Below are 15444 nucleotides of genomic sequence, written 5' to 3'. Positions count from 1 at the left end.
CCCTCCATTTCTCCCATCCCTTATCCCCCTATTCCTCCCATCCCTCCATCTCCCACATTTCCACCTCTCCCACCCATTTGTCTACTGCTCCTCCATCTCTCCTCCCATCCTTCTATTTCCCCTATCCCCCTATTCCTCCCATCCTTTTACCTCCGATCTCTACATCTTCCACTACTCCAGCTTTCCTCCGTTTCTCCCATCCCTCCATCTTCCTCCCATCCCTTTATCCCCCATCTCCTCCCCATCCCTCCATCTCCCACTCTTCCACCTCTTCCATCTACCTTCCATCCCCAGTTCTCCCCCTTCGCCTCTCTCTGCTCTCTCCTCCTCCTTCTCTTCCTCCTCCTCCTCCTCCTCCTCCTCCTCCTCCCCCCCTCCCCCTGGCTCGCCTCCTCCTCCCCCGCCCGGTACCGCATTGCCGTAGTGCGGGGGGGCCGCTGCATTGCGCTGCCGCCGTCAATAGGTGGGCCCCTCCCGGGGAGATAAAGCCGCCGGAGCCCAAGCTGGCAGCCTCTGCCGCCCCGACCGCCGCTCCGGTAAGAGCTCCAGCCCCCCCCCCCGGGATCAGGCTGCTCGGAACGGGGGGGGGAACCTGGCTGAACGGGGGGGGGGGATTGCTGGGGCGGGGGTACGATGCATGTGCATGGGGTGCTGCTGGCATCGAGAGTGGGGGAGACCCCTGGGATGGAGGGAGGAGATGGGGTTGGGCCGCTTCTTCAGCCCGCAGGTGGGAAACAGCCTGCATCCTGAAAGCTTGAGGAAAGGAAAAAAATTAACGTTGAAATTAAGAGAAAATAAATGAAGATAAATTAGAAAGGGAAAAAAAAAAAAAAAAAAAAAAAAAACCCGAAGAAAAAGGGGGGGAAAATTAAAAAAAAAAAAAAAAAAAAAAAGAGAGAGAGAGAAAAGAAACAGTAAATGAAAATAAAGGAATCCCCCACTTCCCCGGCAGCCCTGCGCCCTGGGCGCACAGAAGGCAGCGCAGCCGACGCCGGGCACCTGAGCGGGGCTGCGCCATGGCCGGATCCTGCGCTCGTTCAAGGGCAGGGAGGAGGGCCGGGGGCAGCAGGGCTGTCACCGGCCGCCCGAATCGCTGTGCTAACGGAAAACTGCCCCCGACCTGCTTTGCTTCTATGGGCAGCTTCATAAAATTGGATTTTATTAGACGTCAAATTAAAGCTCCTAATTGTGCAGAGCTTCTGTAGCAGCTGCGGCACCATGGTAACCGTGGGAGATGCCAGAACAGATCTATTGATTTTCGTTTTAAGCCTCCTCCCTCTGTTTCATCCAAATTCAGGGCAGCAGAATACCACAAAATCTCCCACAGCAGGCTCAGCTGTGCTGCCCTGCCCTGCTCTTTGCAGCCCTGCTCAGGGCAGAGTGAGAGGGCTATTTTTGTCTGTCCCGTTTTTTGGGCACCATGTTGTCACCCAAGAGGTGAAGACACCCAGTGGGGATGGGCACCCATGGCTCCTCCCAGGGTGCCACCGAAATGGAGGGTTTGGAAATGGAATAGGGTTTGGAAAGACCTAGAAGGAAGCAGTGCAGAGCCATCGGAAGGTTGGTTGGTGGTTTTTTTTTTCACGGAGGAAGGGCACCTTCGAGGTACCGATGACGTAGCCTTGGGAGCTGGGGGTCTCCAGGAAGGCAGATGATAAAATCATGGTATCTTGCTGAGAGATGGAGGCTGGACATGTTGGCCAGAAATAGCCTGGCCAGTCTCCTTTGGGGGCGGGCTGGATCTGACCCAGCATGAGCAGAGCCACCGAGCCACGGCCATGCACCCGTCTGGGCTGGCAGTGCTGTCGTGGGGGCTGTGCTGACGCTGCCTTTTTTTTTCCCCTTTACAGCCTCTCCATAAACGCAGCTGCATCCCCAGTGCTCCCCCCACTGCCCGCCCTCCGCACGTAGCCCACCAGCATGGGGAAGGAGAAGACGCACATCAACATTGTCGTCATCGGGCATGTGGACTCTGGGAAATCCACCACCACCGGGCACCTCATCTACAAATGCGGGGGCATTGACAAAAGGACCATTGAGAAATTCGAGAAGGAGGCTGCTGAGGTGAGGAGAGTGACCCCCGCCATGTCCCCCGCTCCATGCTGATGTCCCATAGGCAGTACGACCCTTCTCCTGGTGATGCCATTCTCGTACCTTCCTCCCTTTGTTCCCATCACTTTTTTCCCTCTGCATCCCAAGTCTTCCCAGCTCCTGCGGCCCATTGGGTGCTTGCCCCCAATGCTGATCCCACCACCTGGGGATTTGGAAGATGGATTGTGGTGCCAGCGGTAATAGTGAGGATTCTGGGAGAGCCACAGTGCTACAGGGCGTGAAATTCCTCCTAAATGTTGTGCGTGAGGAGGAAAACCTGATAAATCCCTTCCTGCCCTGTGCATGGCCATGAATTTCACCCTATAACATGTCCTTCCGGTATCATGGGGCAGCCAGCATCAGCTGGAATGTGAATTTGGTCCACTTGGCTTAAGATCCATCCCTGTAATGGGGGTTGATTGGTAGCCTTCTGGATAGGAAAGCAGGCATGGAGTATAGGCATTTAAGCTGAATTCTTTTGTTTAGCCTCTCTAATAGTGCCATTTGTAGCAATGTCATAGTGCAGGCATTTCTCAGGCTGCCGTGCTGCAAAGCACCACCCAATGCCTATAATGTAGCATAGATCAAAGAGAAAAATATATTCTGGGGGACAGAGAACGTTGTGAATGGGAAGAGCTGGGAAATAAGTGATGGTAAATTCTAGAGAGGTGGGTGAGCCAGGAGCAGGCTGGCTGTGTTACCCATGGGGCAGCTCTGGTCAGAAGATGTCTCATCATCATCGTGTCATGAACCTTCCATAAATATTTAATGCAGACATCCCTTCATTTTTCTGGACAAAACCTCTTAAAAGAAAAGAGAGAGAGGAGAAATAAAAAAAAGAAGCCTTCAGAGCTGCCATTCCTGACAGTACACCTTGCTGTCTGTCTGTTTGAACCCTTTGAATGTGCCAATAGCATCTGAGCTACACCACCCCTTTTCCTGCCTCATTGTCAGTCTTCTCCTGCCACCCTTAAGAGCAGAGCCTCTTCCTTAGAATAAAATCATCTCTCTTTCCTTCATTTTAAAATGACAGCTGCTATCCCTTGGTATATTTCCAGCCCCTTACCTCCAGATCAGGTATGGCACGATGAGGTAATCACGGACATGATTGCAGCTGTGTTAATTGAGCAGACATTTCCCCTGACTTGCCAGAATACGCGGGACTGGAGCTGCTATTAATAGCCTATTGACTGAGCTTACCGACTCCATTTTCTGATGCAGGGCTGGGAAAGGGTTTTCTTCCATTAGGTGGCATTCTCAGGAAATGGAGGCCTGCGTGCACCCAAAAAAATCTATCAGAGGACACAGTCTGATTTCTTCTTATTATTATTTTCTTTTTCCTAAGAGAAAAGATTTTATTTTTCTTTTTGACTTCGAGGGCAAAAGGAACAGTATCTCCAAGAGAGGAATTTTTTAATTCCTCTTAAACAAAAAAAAAAGAAAAAAAACCAAACCGAAAACCAACAGTATTTGATAATAGAAAGCTGTCCCTTTGCTGGGGTCTGATGGAGGAAATTCAGGCAGTCCTAGCACCAAACAGTGAAGGTATTGTGCAATGCTAGATAATGCAATGGTTTTTGTTTTTTTCAACAACAGCTCTGGGTAACTGAATATACCCTATGGAAGGAGGGGAGCTGTTTGCTAAATAAAGGATCTCACTTGTCTTCAGGTTATGTCCTGCATGTTCCGAGGGGGGACGCAGAATGGACAGCTTTTGGTTGGGTATGGATCCCTGTGCTTCCTATGAGGGTTTTAGGATAAGCTGGGTGCTCCCACAACCAGCTGCACCCTGGGGCCTGCTCTGTGCCTCGGGTTCCCCAGCCCTAAGCATAGTGCTGATGGTTAAAAGGCTGTGAGGTCTGCTGGTTGAGCTCCTGCCTGAGCGAGCCTCATTATTAATGCACTGCACAAAATAAATCTTTTTCCTTAACCCTCCTCTTGGCTTGGGCAGTAAATTAGCACGCTCTAATGATGCCCTGAATATCCCCCAGCAAGGGAGAGAGTGAGTATGCACGCTGGAAAGGGTCAACCTCCCAGCTCCCACTCTGCATCTTTTGCCATATTGAAGCAAAGATGTGATTCTGGATTTTTCCACCCCCTGCTCCTGCAGGCACAGAGCTCAGGGCTGCCCACTGGGGCTGCGGCATCACCCAGCACTCTCTCTGAGGTAGGGGAGGTTTGCTCTGGCTTTAGGATTTTGGCTGTAATCCCCCCCCCACCCCCACCCCGAGCGAGCTGCAAAGTCATCGCAGCGCTCAGCTGTTACATAAAGGGGCTGGCATCGTTAATTCCTCGTGCTGCTCTGGCACGGGGCTGTGATGCGGGAGGGATGTGGGGCACAGCGATCCCATCCCGGTGCAGGCAGGGTGCGTTGGGCGCGGTGCTGCAGCATCCTCCCCGGTGAGAAGCACTGAAGCGCTCGCTGCCTGCCAGCAGGAGGCATTTCCCTCCGGATCGGTGATCTATAATGGCCCATTATGAATTTTATGCACTGATGCTCCAGTAGAAATCGCTGCTGCAGACATGGGACCATGGTACAGCACCTCCGTCCTTGCGAGGCAGTTACAGCACATTACGTCATCAGCAAATGACCTATTTCTCTAGCTGAATTCTCTTTTCCACCTTAGAAAACTTGCCTCTCCAACCAAGATCCGGTGATTGACACATGTTAATCCTCTGGTCCACCTGGGCTGCCCTGGGGCACAGTGGGGCAGGGCTGAGCTTGTCCTCCCCCATCTATGCAGGATCCCTGTTCAGAGCCTGGGGAAGGTCTGGCTCTGCTTGGTGGCATCAATGGACACTGATCCAAAGGAAGCAGCATCCTGATTTTAGCAGGGTGTGTGCTTTATTGCAGGGCAGAGAGATTTTCAGTGGCTCGTCTCACCCAGCGTGATTTTCTACATGATAATGTTGGCTGGGATTTTGGCCATTTGGCAGTGACAGTTGGTCTGACTGCAGCTCGCAGTCGCTTTTCGTGCAAATTCGCACAGTCTGTGGCAAAAATCAATCATGTTTCTGTTCAGCTCCTAGCAACCCTCTCGCATTTCGTTTTCTTTTAACCCATTCCCCCGCTATGTCCTGTTAGTTTGGGGCTCCCTCACTTAGCAATGGCTTTTCCCTCTATCCAACTGTCTCATATTCACTTAAAAGATTAAAATACAGCAGCAAGAAGCTTACCAGCACTGCTGTGTAATTCTGTATCAGTGTGATTTCACAGCAGCCCTGCAGGGTTGTGGCATCTCAAGGAGAAGACGTTGCCAGTCTCCGGCTCCAGCTTCTTATCTAGTCCCACCATGAATCCTCTTCATAGCTCTGCTTCCAACCTCTTCTCCATCCTACTGGGGAATGTGTTCAGAACCATATCTCCTTTCCTCTCTGTGTATTAACGTATAAATTGTGGCTGCATTGACTTTAGGGGGTTTGCAACGTGACCTTTTGCCTTCGTGGCTATGGGAAATGGGATGTGCTCCATTAATTAGTGGGGGTGTCCTGGGTCTGGGGTTCTGATCAGCTCTTGTCTTTGTCTTGAGCAGATGGGGAAAGGGTCCTTCAAATACGCCTGGGTGCTGGACAAGCTGAAGGCTGAGCGTGAGCGTGGCATCACCATTGACATCTCACTGTGGAAATTCGAGACCACCAAGTACTACATCACCATCATCGATGCGCCTGGCCACAGGGACTTCATCAAGAACATGATCACAGGCACATCCCAGGTGAGAACGGGAGGCCAGGAGCTGCTGGATGTGGGAGGCTGAGGTGGCACCAGTGGGTGGTGGTGAGCAGGGTCCATGCAGGAGGTGGCACCAGGTCTCTCTCTGGATGTTGAGGAAAGGGTTTCCTTGGGCAAAAAGGAGTGCTGCAGCACTTCCCTTACTTGTATGAGCTGGGGAATAAGGACTCTGAGAAGCAACAGGATGTTGTGAGCTATAGGTCTTTTTGTGAGAATGTCTCCCATGTTATTTTAGCCTCAGACAACAAGAAGCTTCCCACAGACTGTTAGGTTTTATTGGCCAGATGAAACTAAGTGGGCCTTTTCTCTTTACTTTTTCTCAAAACAGCCATCTTTGTTCCATAAACCACACCACTATGCCAAACTGTGGTCTGTGTCTCCAGGGTAAGGTAGCTTCTCCCTGCTGTCCTGCACTGCACTGCAGGGTATTTCTGCATCCCAGGGCCCTTCATGGGCACTGGGTGAGTTGCATGCCTTTTGAGGCCAGCTGGGTAGTGCACGCCTTTTGCCAGAGGCAGACAGCTTCTGTCATTGACACTGAGGACAGGAGTAAGCTGTGGGAGCTCCTCCATCAACCATGGAGATTGTTGGAAAGACTTGAGTGAGGTTTTAGGTGAGGCTTTGGCCCTGCAACCATGGGATGTCAAGATGAGGTCCTGGTTGGATCCACATAACTTGGAAAGATCCATCCTGTTGTCTAACATATTGTGAAAGCATGCACAGTTGGCAAGAATAAAATAACATGGGTCAGGGTTGAGGTAGATCAGCAGGATTTTGGGTAGCAGCTGGCGAGGCATCTGCCTAAGGCATGTTCATTCTGAGTAATGTTCCCTTTGGGACATACTCAGAGGTCCCAGGAGCAGCATTCTCAGGGACAGCAGCAGCTCATCATCTCTCTCCTCCCAGGCTGACTGCGCCGTGCTGATTGTTGCTGCCGGCGTCGGTGAGTTTGAAGCTGGCATCTCCAAGAACGGGCAGACCCGTGAGCATGCCCTGCTGGCTTACACCTTGGGAGTGAAGCAGCTCATCGTGGGCATCAACAAGATGGATTCCACGGAGCCTGCATACAGCGAGAAGCGCTATGATGAGATCGTCAAGGAGGTCAGCGCCTACATCAAGAAGATTGGCTACAACCCAGCCACGGTTCCCTTCGTGCCCATCTCGGGCTGGCACGGGGACAACATGCTGGAGCCATCCCCCAATGTAAGTGTGTTGTTGTGTTGTGCTGTTTCCCCACTCTAAATGTCCGCATCCAGGCTGAGCTTGGTTTTGCTGCCGCGAAAGCCGCAGGCATGCTTCGTGCACATGTCATGTGCAACGGCCCACGTTGCTGTGTAGATGTTTGTCACGTCGCTGTGATTGTACTGGGATGAATGGGCACAGTGTGCATGCTTCTTATTGTACCGTGGCCAGACATCCCAGTGGCTCTCCGTGAGCATCCTCACATGATCTGTAAGGCCGTGCTTCTGGGATCTAATTTAAAAATTTCGCTTCGTCAGATCCGTGGTGACGTTAGAACCAGCCACAGCAATTGTCATGCTCAGCAGGAACAACATGAGTGGTTTTAGGGCATTGTTTTTCCAGGCAAACAACACGATCTGGTTGCAGAGTTGGAGCAGTTCCCACTGCACAGCCAGGCTAACACATGCTGCATATTGGGCACTTCTTTGCACCAGTGCCATATCAGCTGCGTCCATGTTCGGCTGCTGGGACTCCAATTTTTAGGGCAATTTTTGCATAGGAAGGTACCATGATTTCTTTGAGCATCCATTTGGGGTTTCTCCTTGGCCAGCTGATTCCAAATTGGCCTCTCCTTTTATCAGTGCTGATGATAAAGTGATAGGGCACTATTTCTTCATGTGATGGCAAGGGAGAAAGAAGAGATTGAAGAGGCATGGGGGTTCTTTGTCAGACCAGATGCCAATAGCAGTTGTTACTCACATCTCTTTTTGGAGAAAAAGCTCCCTCAGCTTCAGTCTTCTAAAGACTAAAGAAGGTCTTGTGACCTCGAGCAAGTTGCTCAGTGCTGAAACAGCGGTACCTTGGGAAACCAACTGGAAACTCAACACATCAGGGAGATTTAGGACTTCGCTTGTGGATTTGGGGTCAGCACTCCAGAAGGAGGGAGGTAACGTGTCCAAGTACAGCCAGGGGAGATTGGGACTGAGAGCCTGAGCTAGAGGAGTGCTGCAATGCAACCTCACACCAACCTGGCATGTAGCCTTGCACAGGAAAGACAACTCATGAGAAGCTTGGGGCTAGCTTGCAACAAGTGGGTTTTTGGGAGATTCCTTTCCCCTGTAGAGTGGAGCTGGGATAAGGTCAGCTGCGGTCATGCCAAGCCCAGCTGCATAGTTCCTGGGTGCCTCCAAATCGGGCCCCAAATGTCAGCAGCTGCTGGGCAGGGAAGATGATCCTGAACAATTCGCTATTAATAGGCTGCAGAGGGGAGGCACAGGGCAGGATGGGCCTCACTGACTTCGTCCCCCAGATGGGAGGCTGGGAGTGTCAGGGGGGAAGAACTGGCTGCAGGGCTGGGAGTCTAGGGAAGCTCTGCTGAAAGGATGCATGGATATTCTGTATCCCATGATGTGGTCCTCGGGGTCCCCTCCCACTTCTGTGGGGACAGAGTCCACCTCCCCACATTGCACTACTTCTAGGAAAGCTTGGGTGGGAATCCAGTGCAGATCTCTCCATCTTCCTACTCCTCACCCCCCAAAAAAGCTCTGATTGTTCTCACTTGCATATTTCCAGCTGAGTTTCACTAGAGCAAGAGGCAGCCAGGTGACTTGTCCATCCATCAGGGGACGGACATCCAGGGTTGGGGTTGGAACTAATTGATCTTTAAGGTCCCCTCCAACCTAAGGCATTCTATGATTCTATGCTTGTGCAGTGGTCCAGCCCTACATGGGGGAATGTAGCCCATGGCCCTGATGCACAGAATTGCTAGGCTAACCGAAAAAATGACAGTTTGACATTTTCTAGCTTTTTGGCAAGTGGAGTTTTGCATTCAGCTGGCTTTTTGTTGCTGCACTGACAGAATGAGGCCACTGGTGGGTTTTGGAGTCTTTTGCTCTGAGGGGTACAGCAGCCCAAATACACCTCATCTGTGATGCAAGATTGGGATGTATGGGGTACAGAGTGGGCAAAACTGGAGAAATGAGACTGCTTTATAAAATGAAGTTGGAGTGCAATAGAAGTTAAAGCTCAGCTGTTAATGAGGGGAGCTTAAGCTTGCAGCACCCATGGCTGACAACACAACCTGTCAGACTGTGTTACATCAGAGCTTGTTTCTGCCATGGAGCTGTGGAATAGTTATGGCTCTTGGGAAATGGATTTGGAGTCATACATGAGCAAGGTTTTGTTATGCAGTGGTGTGCTTTGGGTGACAAGGATCCAATGGTGGGCAGAATTCTCTGTGACAAACAATCCTACCTCTCAGCAGCTTTGAGGAAACTCGGTGGCTCTACAGTCCCTGTGCTGAGGGCTTGATACATGTGGCTGGCATGGGAAGGCAACACCTTTGGGTTAGGAATGGAGGCTGCAGGTTTGCTGGGTTTAACCACTTTCATCCTTTTTCTTCTGCTCATGGATGTTTCACATGTTTCTAGGAGAGAGGAGAGAATGGGGATGGAGCTGGATGAAGGGGTGCAGGTGAACATGAAGAGATGGTGGAATGCAAAGACCTTAACAAACCCAAATAAATCCAGGCTGCAGCTAAACCAGCTCCACACAAGTTGTCCTCATGGGACACGTCAGTGGGACCATCTCAGGGTGCTGAGGATAGGCACGCTCAGCGCATACTGTTGCTATTCTATTTGCAGATGCCTTGGTTCAAAGGCTGGAAGGTGGAACGCAAGGAAGGCAACGCGAGCGGGGTGTCCCTCCTGGAGGCCCTGGACACCATCCTGCCCCCAACCCGCCCCACAGACAAACCCCTGCGCCTGCCCCTCCAGGATGTCTACAAAATTGGAGGTGAGCTACCATCAGCGTGACTCTTTTTAATTGTAGACTTCCTTCCGCAGGGATTTGGGGATGATGTTGGGAAGCTGGAGGGATTGGACTTCTTGAATTTCAAATAATACTGGGGAGAAGGGTATTTGCTCCAGGGCAGAGATCCCATGTGAGACTTTGGGTTGGAGGCAGACGTGGCCAGAGATGCCTAGAGACATGAGAGGAAAGCAGTGAGCTCTCCTCAGTGAACATGACGCCAAAATGGCTGCAGATCTGGGTGTCCCAGAGGTCACGGCTGGCAGAACCAGGTGGAGACCGGCCAAGAATGAGATTCTGCTTGGCTGTGGTCATTGATGCTCCCAAATGCTGGTGTCCATCAGCAGCACCTCCACGTATCCAGCTGCACCACGGGACCAGCCTTTTAGGGAACATGGACAGTGACGTGGGCACTTCTCAGGGCTTTAAATATCCCTTTGCTCTCTGTCCTGCTGGCAGCACTGGGCAGCCTCACAGAGCCATTTCCAGCCTTTTCCATACTTTCCAAAGAGCACGTGCATTGCAGAAGCCAGCCATGTAGAATGATACTCCCTCACTTTTAGTAAGCATTTTAATGCAAGCTTTTGTTTGCAACAGAGATGAGGGATGGTGGGCAGCTCTGCATCCTCCTCTGTCTCAGCTGCGGAAAAGACAGGATTTTGCCATGGGATTAGGCAGGTCCTTAGGGAGCAGAGACACTGTGGGAAGGGTGGAACTGAAGGCAGTAGAGTTGGTGTGGAAAAGTGGATGGATCCCACCAGCCCCTTCTGCAGGTTTTTTTCTCTTAATGTTTCTTCGCCTCAGTCTAAAGGTGAGTTTTCCTCAAATCTCCTGTTGACACAAGGTGTAGAATGTCCCATTCATCTAATTTAGCCATCCTGTCCCCTGATGCAGTGTGGATGATGAGTCCATCAGGGCGTGTTTTGCACACATGCTGCAATGTTCCTGGTCCTCTGCACAAGGAATGGCTGCTGCAAAGGAATATGGAAATGGCTCATGGCCTTTAAACTATGATGCAACCCCATATATATATATATATTTACAAAACATTGAGTAGAAAGGGCTGATTAATGATATTTTTGAAGACCCTAAAGTTGATCTTGCAGGTAATAACTGATTTTTGGTTTGGCAAGAAACAAACAAAAGCCATTGGAGATGCCCTGCTGCCCATCATGTGCTTCATGGGTGACATTCTGGTCTGATCTCTCCTTGCCCCTGCAGGAATTGGCACAGTTCCTGTGGGCCGAGTGGAGACTGGCATCCTGCGACCTGGCATGGTGGTCACCTTTGCACCTGTGAACATCACCACTGAGGTGAAGTCGGTGGAGATGCACCATGAGGCTCTGAGCGAGGCTCTGCCTGGAGACAATGTTGGCTTCAATGTGAAGAACGTCTCCGTCAAGGACATCCGCCGTGGGAATGTCTGTGGGGACAGCAAGTCAGACCCGCCGCAGGAGGCAGCACAGTTCACATCTCAGGTTAGCAGATTAGAATTCTGTTCCATTCCACTTTTATTCTACTCTACTCCATTCCACTCCATTCCATTCCATTCTGTCCCCAACATCCAACAGCTCACAGTCTCGCACAGCTGATATCAAGGAGATAACACCCTGGGGAGCAACGTACCCACCAGGGAAAGCTGAACATTTTAGAGGTTTCCTGGGGCTTCAGCCTTGGGTTTGCAATTTGCATGCTGGTGCACATGAAAGTGGTCGCTCCCTCTCCCAAATGCAGCTGGCAGCTGGAGAGGAGCAGGACTAGATAATCTCTCACAGTGAGGTACCTGCACCCATATCCTTCTGTGTTCTGAATAAATAAATAATAGCTTAAATAACGCTTTAAACAAAGGAAGGATTCTGCCATGAAAGCCAATTAGCTCTTCTCTGTGCGCGGCATGAGATGGAGTTGATTTCCCAATCTTGCTGGTCCTTGCTGGCACCGAGCTGTGCAAGACCCCATAGCCAAGTCCATTTGGACCTTGTTGTGTCCCACAGGTGATCATCCTGAACCACCCCGGGCAGATCAGTGCTGGATACTCACCTGTCATCGACTGCCACACCGCACACATCGCCTGCAAGTTCGCTGAGCTGAAGGAGAAGATCGACCGGCGCTCCGGCAAGAAGCTGGAGGACAACCCCAAATCCCTGAAATCAGGCGATGCAGCCATCGTGGAGATGATTCCTGGCAAGCCGATGTGTGTGGAGAGCTTCTCCCAGTACCCACCTCTTGGTAAGGGAATGGCTCCTATGTGGTGTCCTGGGGGGGAGCATGGAGGCTGCTTGGGCGCAGACTTCACGCTGGTGATGCTGAACCTGCCACTGGTCAGACGGGGGGCAGAGGGAAGTGTTCCATTGCTGTTCCATCTGCGAAATCTCACACATGAGCTGGGTTAGTGGGGTGGGACAGGCTCTCTCCTGGGCTGGGTTTTCCTCTCTGGGAATTGCTGCAACACAACACTGTGCAAGAGTGTTTCTCAGCTTCCCTATCTCTGCCCTGACACAAAACTGTTCAGGGGAAGAATCAGAGCCTTTCACAGGGTGGCAAAGCCACATCACTCACATCCCCCTCCATTCCCCAGGCCGCTTTGCTGTCCGTGACATGCGGCAGACCGTGGCTGTGGGCGTCATCAAGAACGTGGAGAAGAAGAGCGGCGGGGCCGGCAAAGTCACCAAGTCTGCCCAGAAGGCCCAGAAGGCTGGCAAATGAATCGTGGGCACCCAGTGTGTAGCGCAGAAACCATCCCTGACACCAGGACGCTGCCACCGTCTCCCCCCGGCGCATGTGTGCACATCAGCTTGTAAGAGTTTATATGTCAACGACTGGATGCTCACCATTAAGGTCCAGTGGAAATTCTTTAAAAGGAAAAGCATGTTCCAGCGTTTGTGAGGCTTCATGTTAATTTTACCAATAAAACTGGTACAACATCCACAGTGGAAAAAAATAACAAACAAAACAAAAAAAAAAACCAACCACCATCACCACCACCAACAAAACAAAACAAAAAAACCAATCAGCCCCAAAGGTGTGGAGCTCTGTGTGTGCGTGTGTGTGTGTGTCACTGAGAAGGGCTGGTTTTCTGGGTCTGTTTGGGGCAGATGTTGGGATGGCCACAGGCAGGGATGGGAGCACCCATGGGCACCCAACACCTCTCTCACCCCCTGGACCAGGTTTATGGGCTCATTTCCCTGGCATAAGGTGGGGGCTGCTCTTGCAGTGGAGTTTTGATATTCTCCTTAACCTGCTCAACTCTCTAATATCATTTATCGAGACCCTTAATTATTATTTTTTCCATGCTGAATAAGCTTGAGTTAACCCCCTAATGTAATTCCACTGAGAGGGAGAAAATAGCACACCCATGCCTCCTTGAAAAGCTAGCAATATCACTTTTATACTATTTAATAATTTGGGGAGAAGTGTCCAAAGCTGCCTCTACTCCATATATTTCCTTTCCTCATCTGCAGCAGATCCCCCAGAAGCCTTTCTCACCCAAACAAAGCCATAAGCAGAGAGCAAAGGTGCCCAACGGCTGCCCAGAGCCCCAGAATTCAGGGTGTCCACCCAGGATTGTGTCCTGGCTTCACTGCAAACTTGTAGAGCAGGAGAAGGTGTACTCACCCAGCACAGAATGCCTGAACCCAAAGGCTGCACCTGGGAGGTGCTTAGGACTGACCAAAGGGTGGGATGTGGATTAGTGGGCATGGTGGGGATGGGTTGGTGGTTGGACTAAATGGTCTTAGAGGTCTTTTCAACCTTTATGATTCTATGATGCTGAGTGCAAAGGTAGAGGAGATGCGAGGGGCTGCTCACACTGTGCCATAGTGCTCTGAGGACGTCTCCAAGGTTTGTTCCTTGAAGGTGGTGCTGGCAGCACACCAGGGCATCATCCTGTGCTCATAAAGCAGTGTTTAGGAGTAGAGGCAGAGGATGCAAGGTGAAGGATGGCAGTGTGCCAGCTCCTTCCCAGGAGGGCCCCAAAGGCACAAGGATCATTACTGTTCATGTTGCAGGAGCACCTTGTTAATAACAGATGCTCTGCAGTGCTGCGTGCCCCAGGCAGAGCCCCAAGCCACCACAGTTTGTGCCAGCTCACGGTGCTGCCTTCCCCAAAACTGCACTCACAATACACCAAGGCTCCTCTTTGTACTCGCTGCTGTTTCCAAGTAGGATGGCAGAACCTCACTCCATGCACAGCTTTCTCCCATCTTTTAGTAATGGGGACAGGAGCTCCCATGGAGACATCGCTGCTGCGCTGTGCAGTGCCTCCTGCTCTCCTGTATCCAACAGGAGCCAGTCTTGGAGCAGCAGGAACCTTGGGGTCAGACGAGAGACATGATCAGACACAAGGTCCAAACCTGGTCCTCTATAGCTATTTTAAAAGCAAAAACAAGCTTGACAAAGCCACGGGTACGTTTCTATAGAAATACAGCAGGGGAGCTGTGAAGATGCTCTGGGAGTGATGCACAAGCAGTGCAGTAATTAATGGTGTGGCTGCATAAAGGGAAATTTGAAAACCTTGAGGGTTTAACTCAGATTTGCTCATGGCTCACAGTAGGTTCGAGATTTCAGCTCCACTTCTGTGCAGTTGGGACCCTGGATAATCTGTAAGGTTTGAAAGAAGATATGGGGCCTGAAGAGAGATGCCTGATTCGGGAGGATTGAGCTGGGCTCTGCAGAGCCAAAATAAACAGAAATATTCTGATGTAGGCCCATTTCAAAGCAGAAGATTGAAAAAATCAGGCATGCTGAACTTCTGGGGGGTCTTGACTCAGAGCAAAATGAAACCATAGTCTGTGTCCACCCAAACCTCAGGTGCAAAGACTCATCATGGACCTGGTCAATTACTGCCCAACCCCAGGAGGCAAGGGGGATGGTGCACTTATTCTGGGCTGGGACTGACCCATTTTGGGCTTCTACCAAAACAATAAGCAACCTAACACGACTCTGAACGGGGCCACAGATGGTTTTCAGCAAGCCCTGCAGCAAACAGAAGTTGATTGGTGAGCCATCAGCACTGTGCATAAAGCAGGCAGGTGTGGTGCTGCCTGTGTCAGGTGGTGATGATGATGAAGTTACAGAGCTGTGCTGGGGAAATGCATTTTAAAACACCAGCTTTCCCTCCCTGCCATGCTCAGGTGTGCTGGGACCTGACTGAGAGCTCAGATTTTTTTTCCTAGCTATTTATTTTTATTTTATTTTCAAATGGTGGTGTTTCCTATCACTGTCCTCTTTGCTTTCCCTCCGTACCAGCCTCAGCAATGCCACCTCGTGGAAACAGACATGAAATCCTTCTGCAGAGATAATTAGGGACGGGAGATGCAAACCAATGGCTCTTCTGCTTCAAAGCCCTGCCTGACAGCAAATCTGCAGCAAGAGCAGGGAGCTGTGAAGTGCTTATTGCTGTTTCTCTGGGGACTGGAGTTTGCAAACACAATTGTGTTACCCAAAACTTCAAGCTCAGGAGGGAAATGACAACTGGAGGTTGCAAGTAAGTCAGAGAACACCAGGGCTGGCTCTTCCATGGTGCAGCCCATCAGATGTTTGAGAAACCACCAGGCTGGCTGCGTGCTGTTAATTATTTAAGTCAGTTTCGTTAAGCTGCCGGAGCTGATTGGCTGACTCAGCAGGCATTTGGG

General features: G+C 50.9%; 1 protein-coding gene across 1 annotated transcript; it reads left to right on the top strand.

Moving 5' to 3' along the window:
* Window positions 1–379: 379 nt before the first annotated feature.
* EEF1A2 (eukaryotic translation elongation factor 1 alpha 2) lies at window positions 380–12737 on the top strand. Its single transcript, XM_031591365.2, has 8 exons — window positions 380–536; window positions 1851–2064; window positions 5625–5804; window positions 6728–7024; window positions 9646–9796; window positions 11033–11289; window positions 11806–12040; window positions 12390–12737. Exons 2-8 carry the CDS (start codon window positions 1921–1923, stop codon window positions 12515–12517), a joined length of 1392 nt encoding a protein of 463 aa, XP_031447225.1. The 5' UTR covers window positions 380–536; window positions 1851–1920; the 3' UTR covers window positions 12518–12737.
* Window positions 12738–15444: the final 2707 nt, after the last annotated feature.

This window comes from Phasianus colchicus, chromosome 17 (genome assembly GCF_987193195.1).
Source record: "Phasianus colchicus chromosome 17, bPhaCol1.hap1.1, whole genome shotgun sequence".
NCBI classification, from domain to species: Eukaryota; Metazoa; Chordata; class Aves; order Galliformes; family Phasianidae; genus Phasianus; species Phasianus colchicus.
Note: the sequence above shows the minus strand (reverse complement) of the source record. Positions and strands in the feature narration are given on the sequence as shown.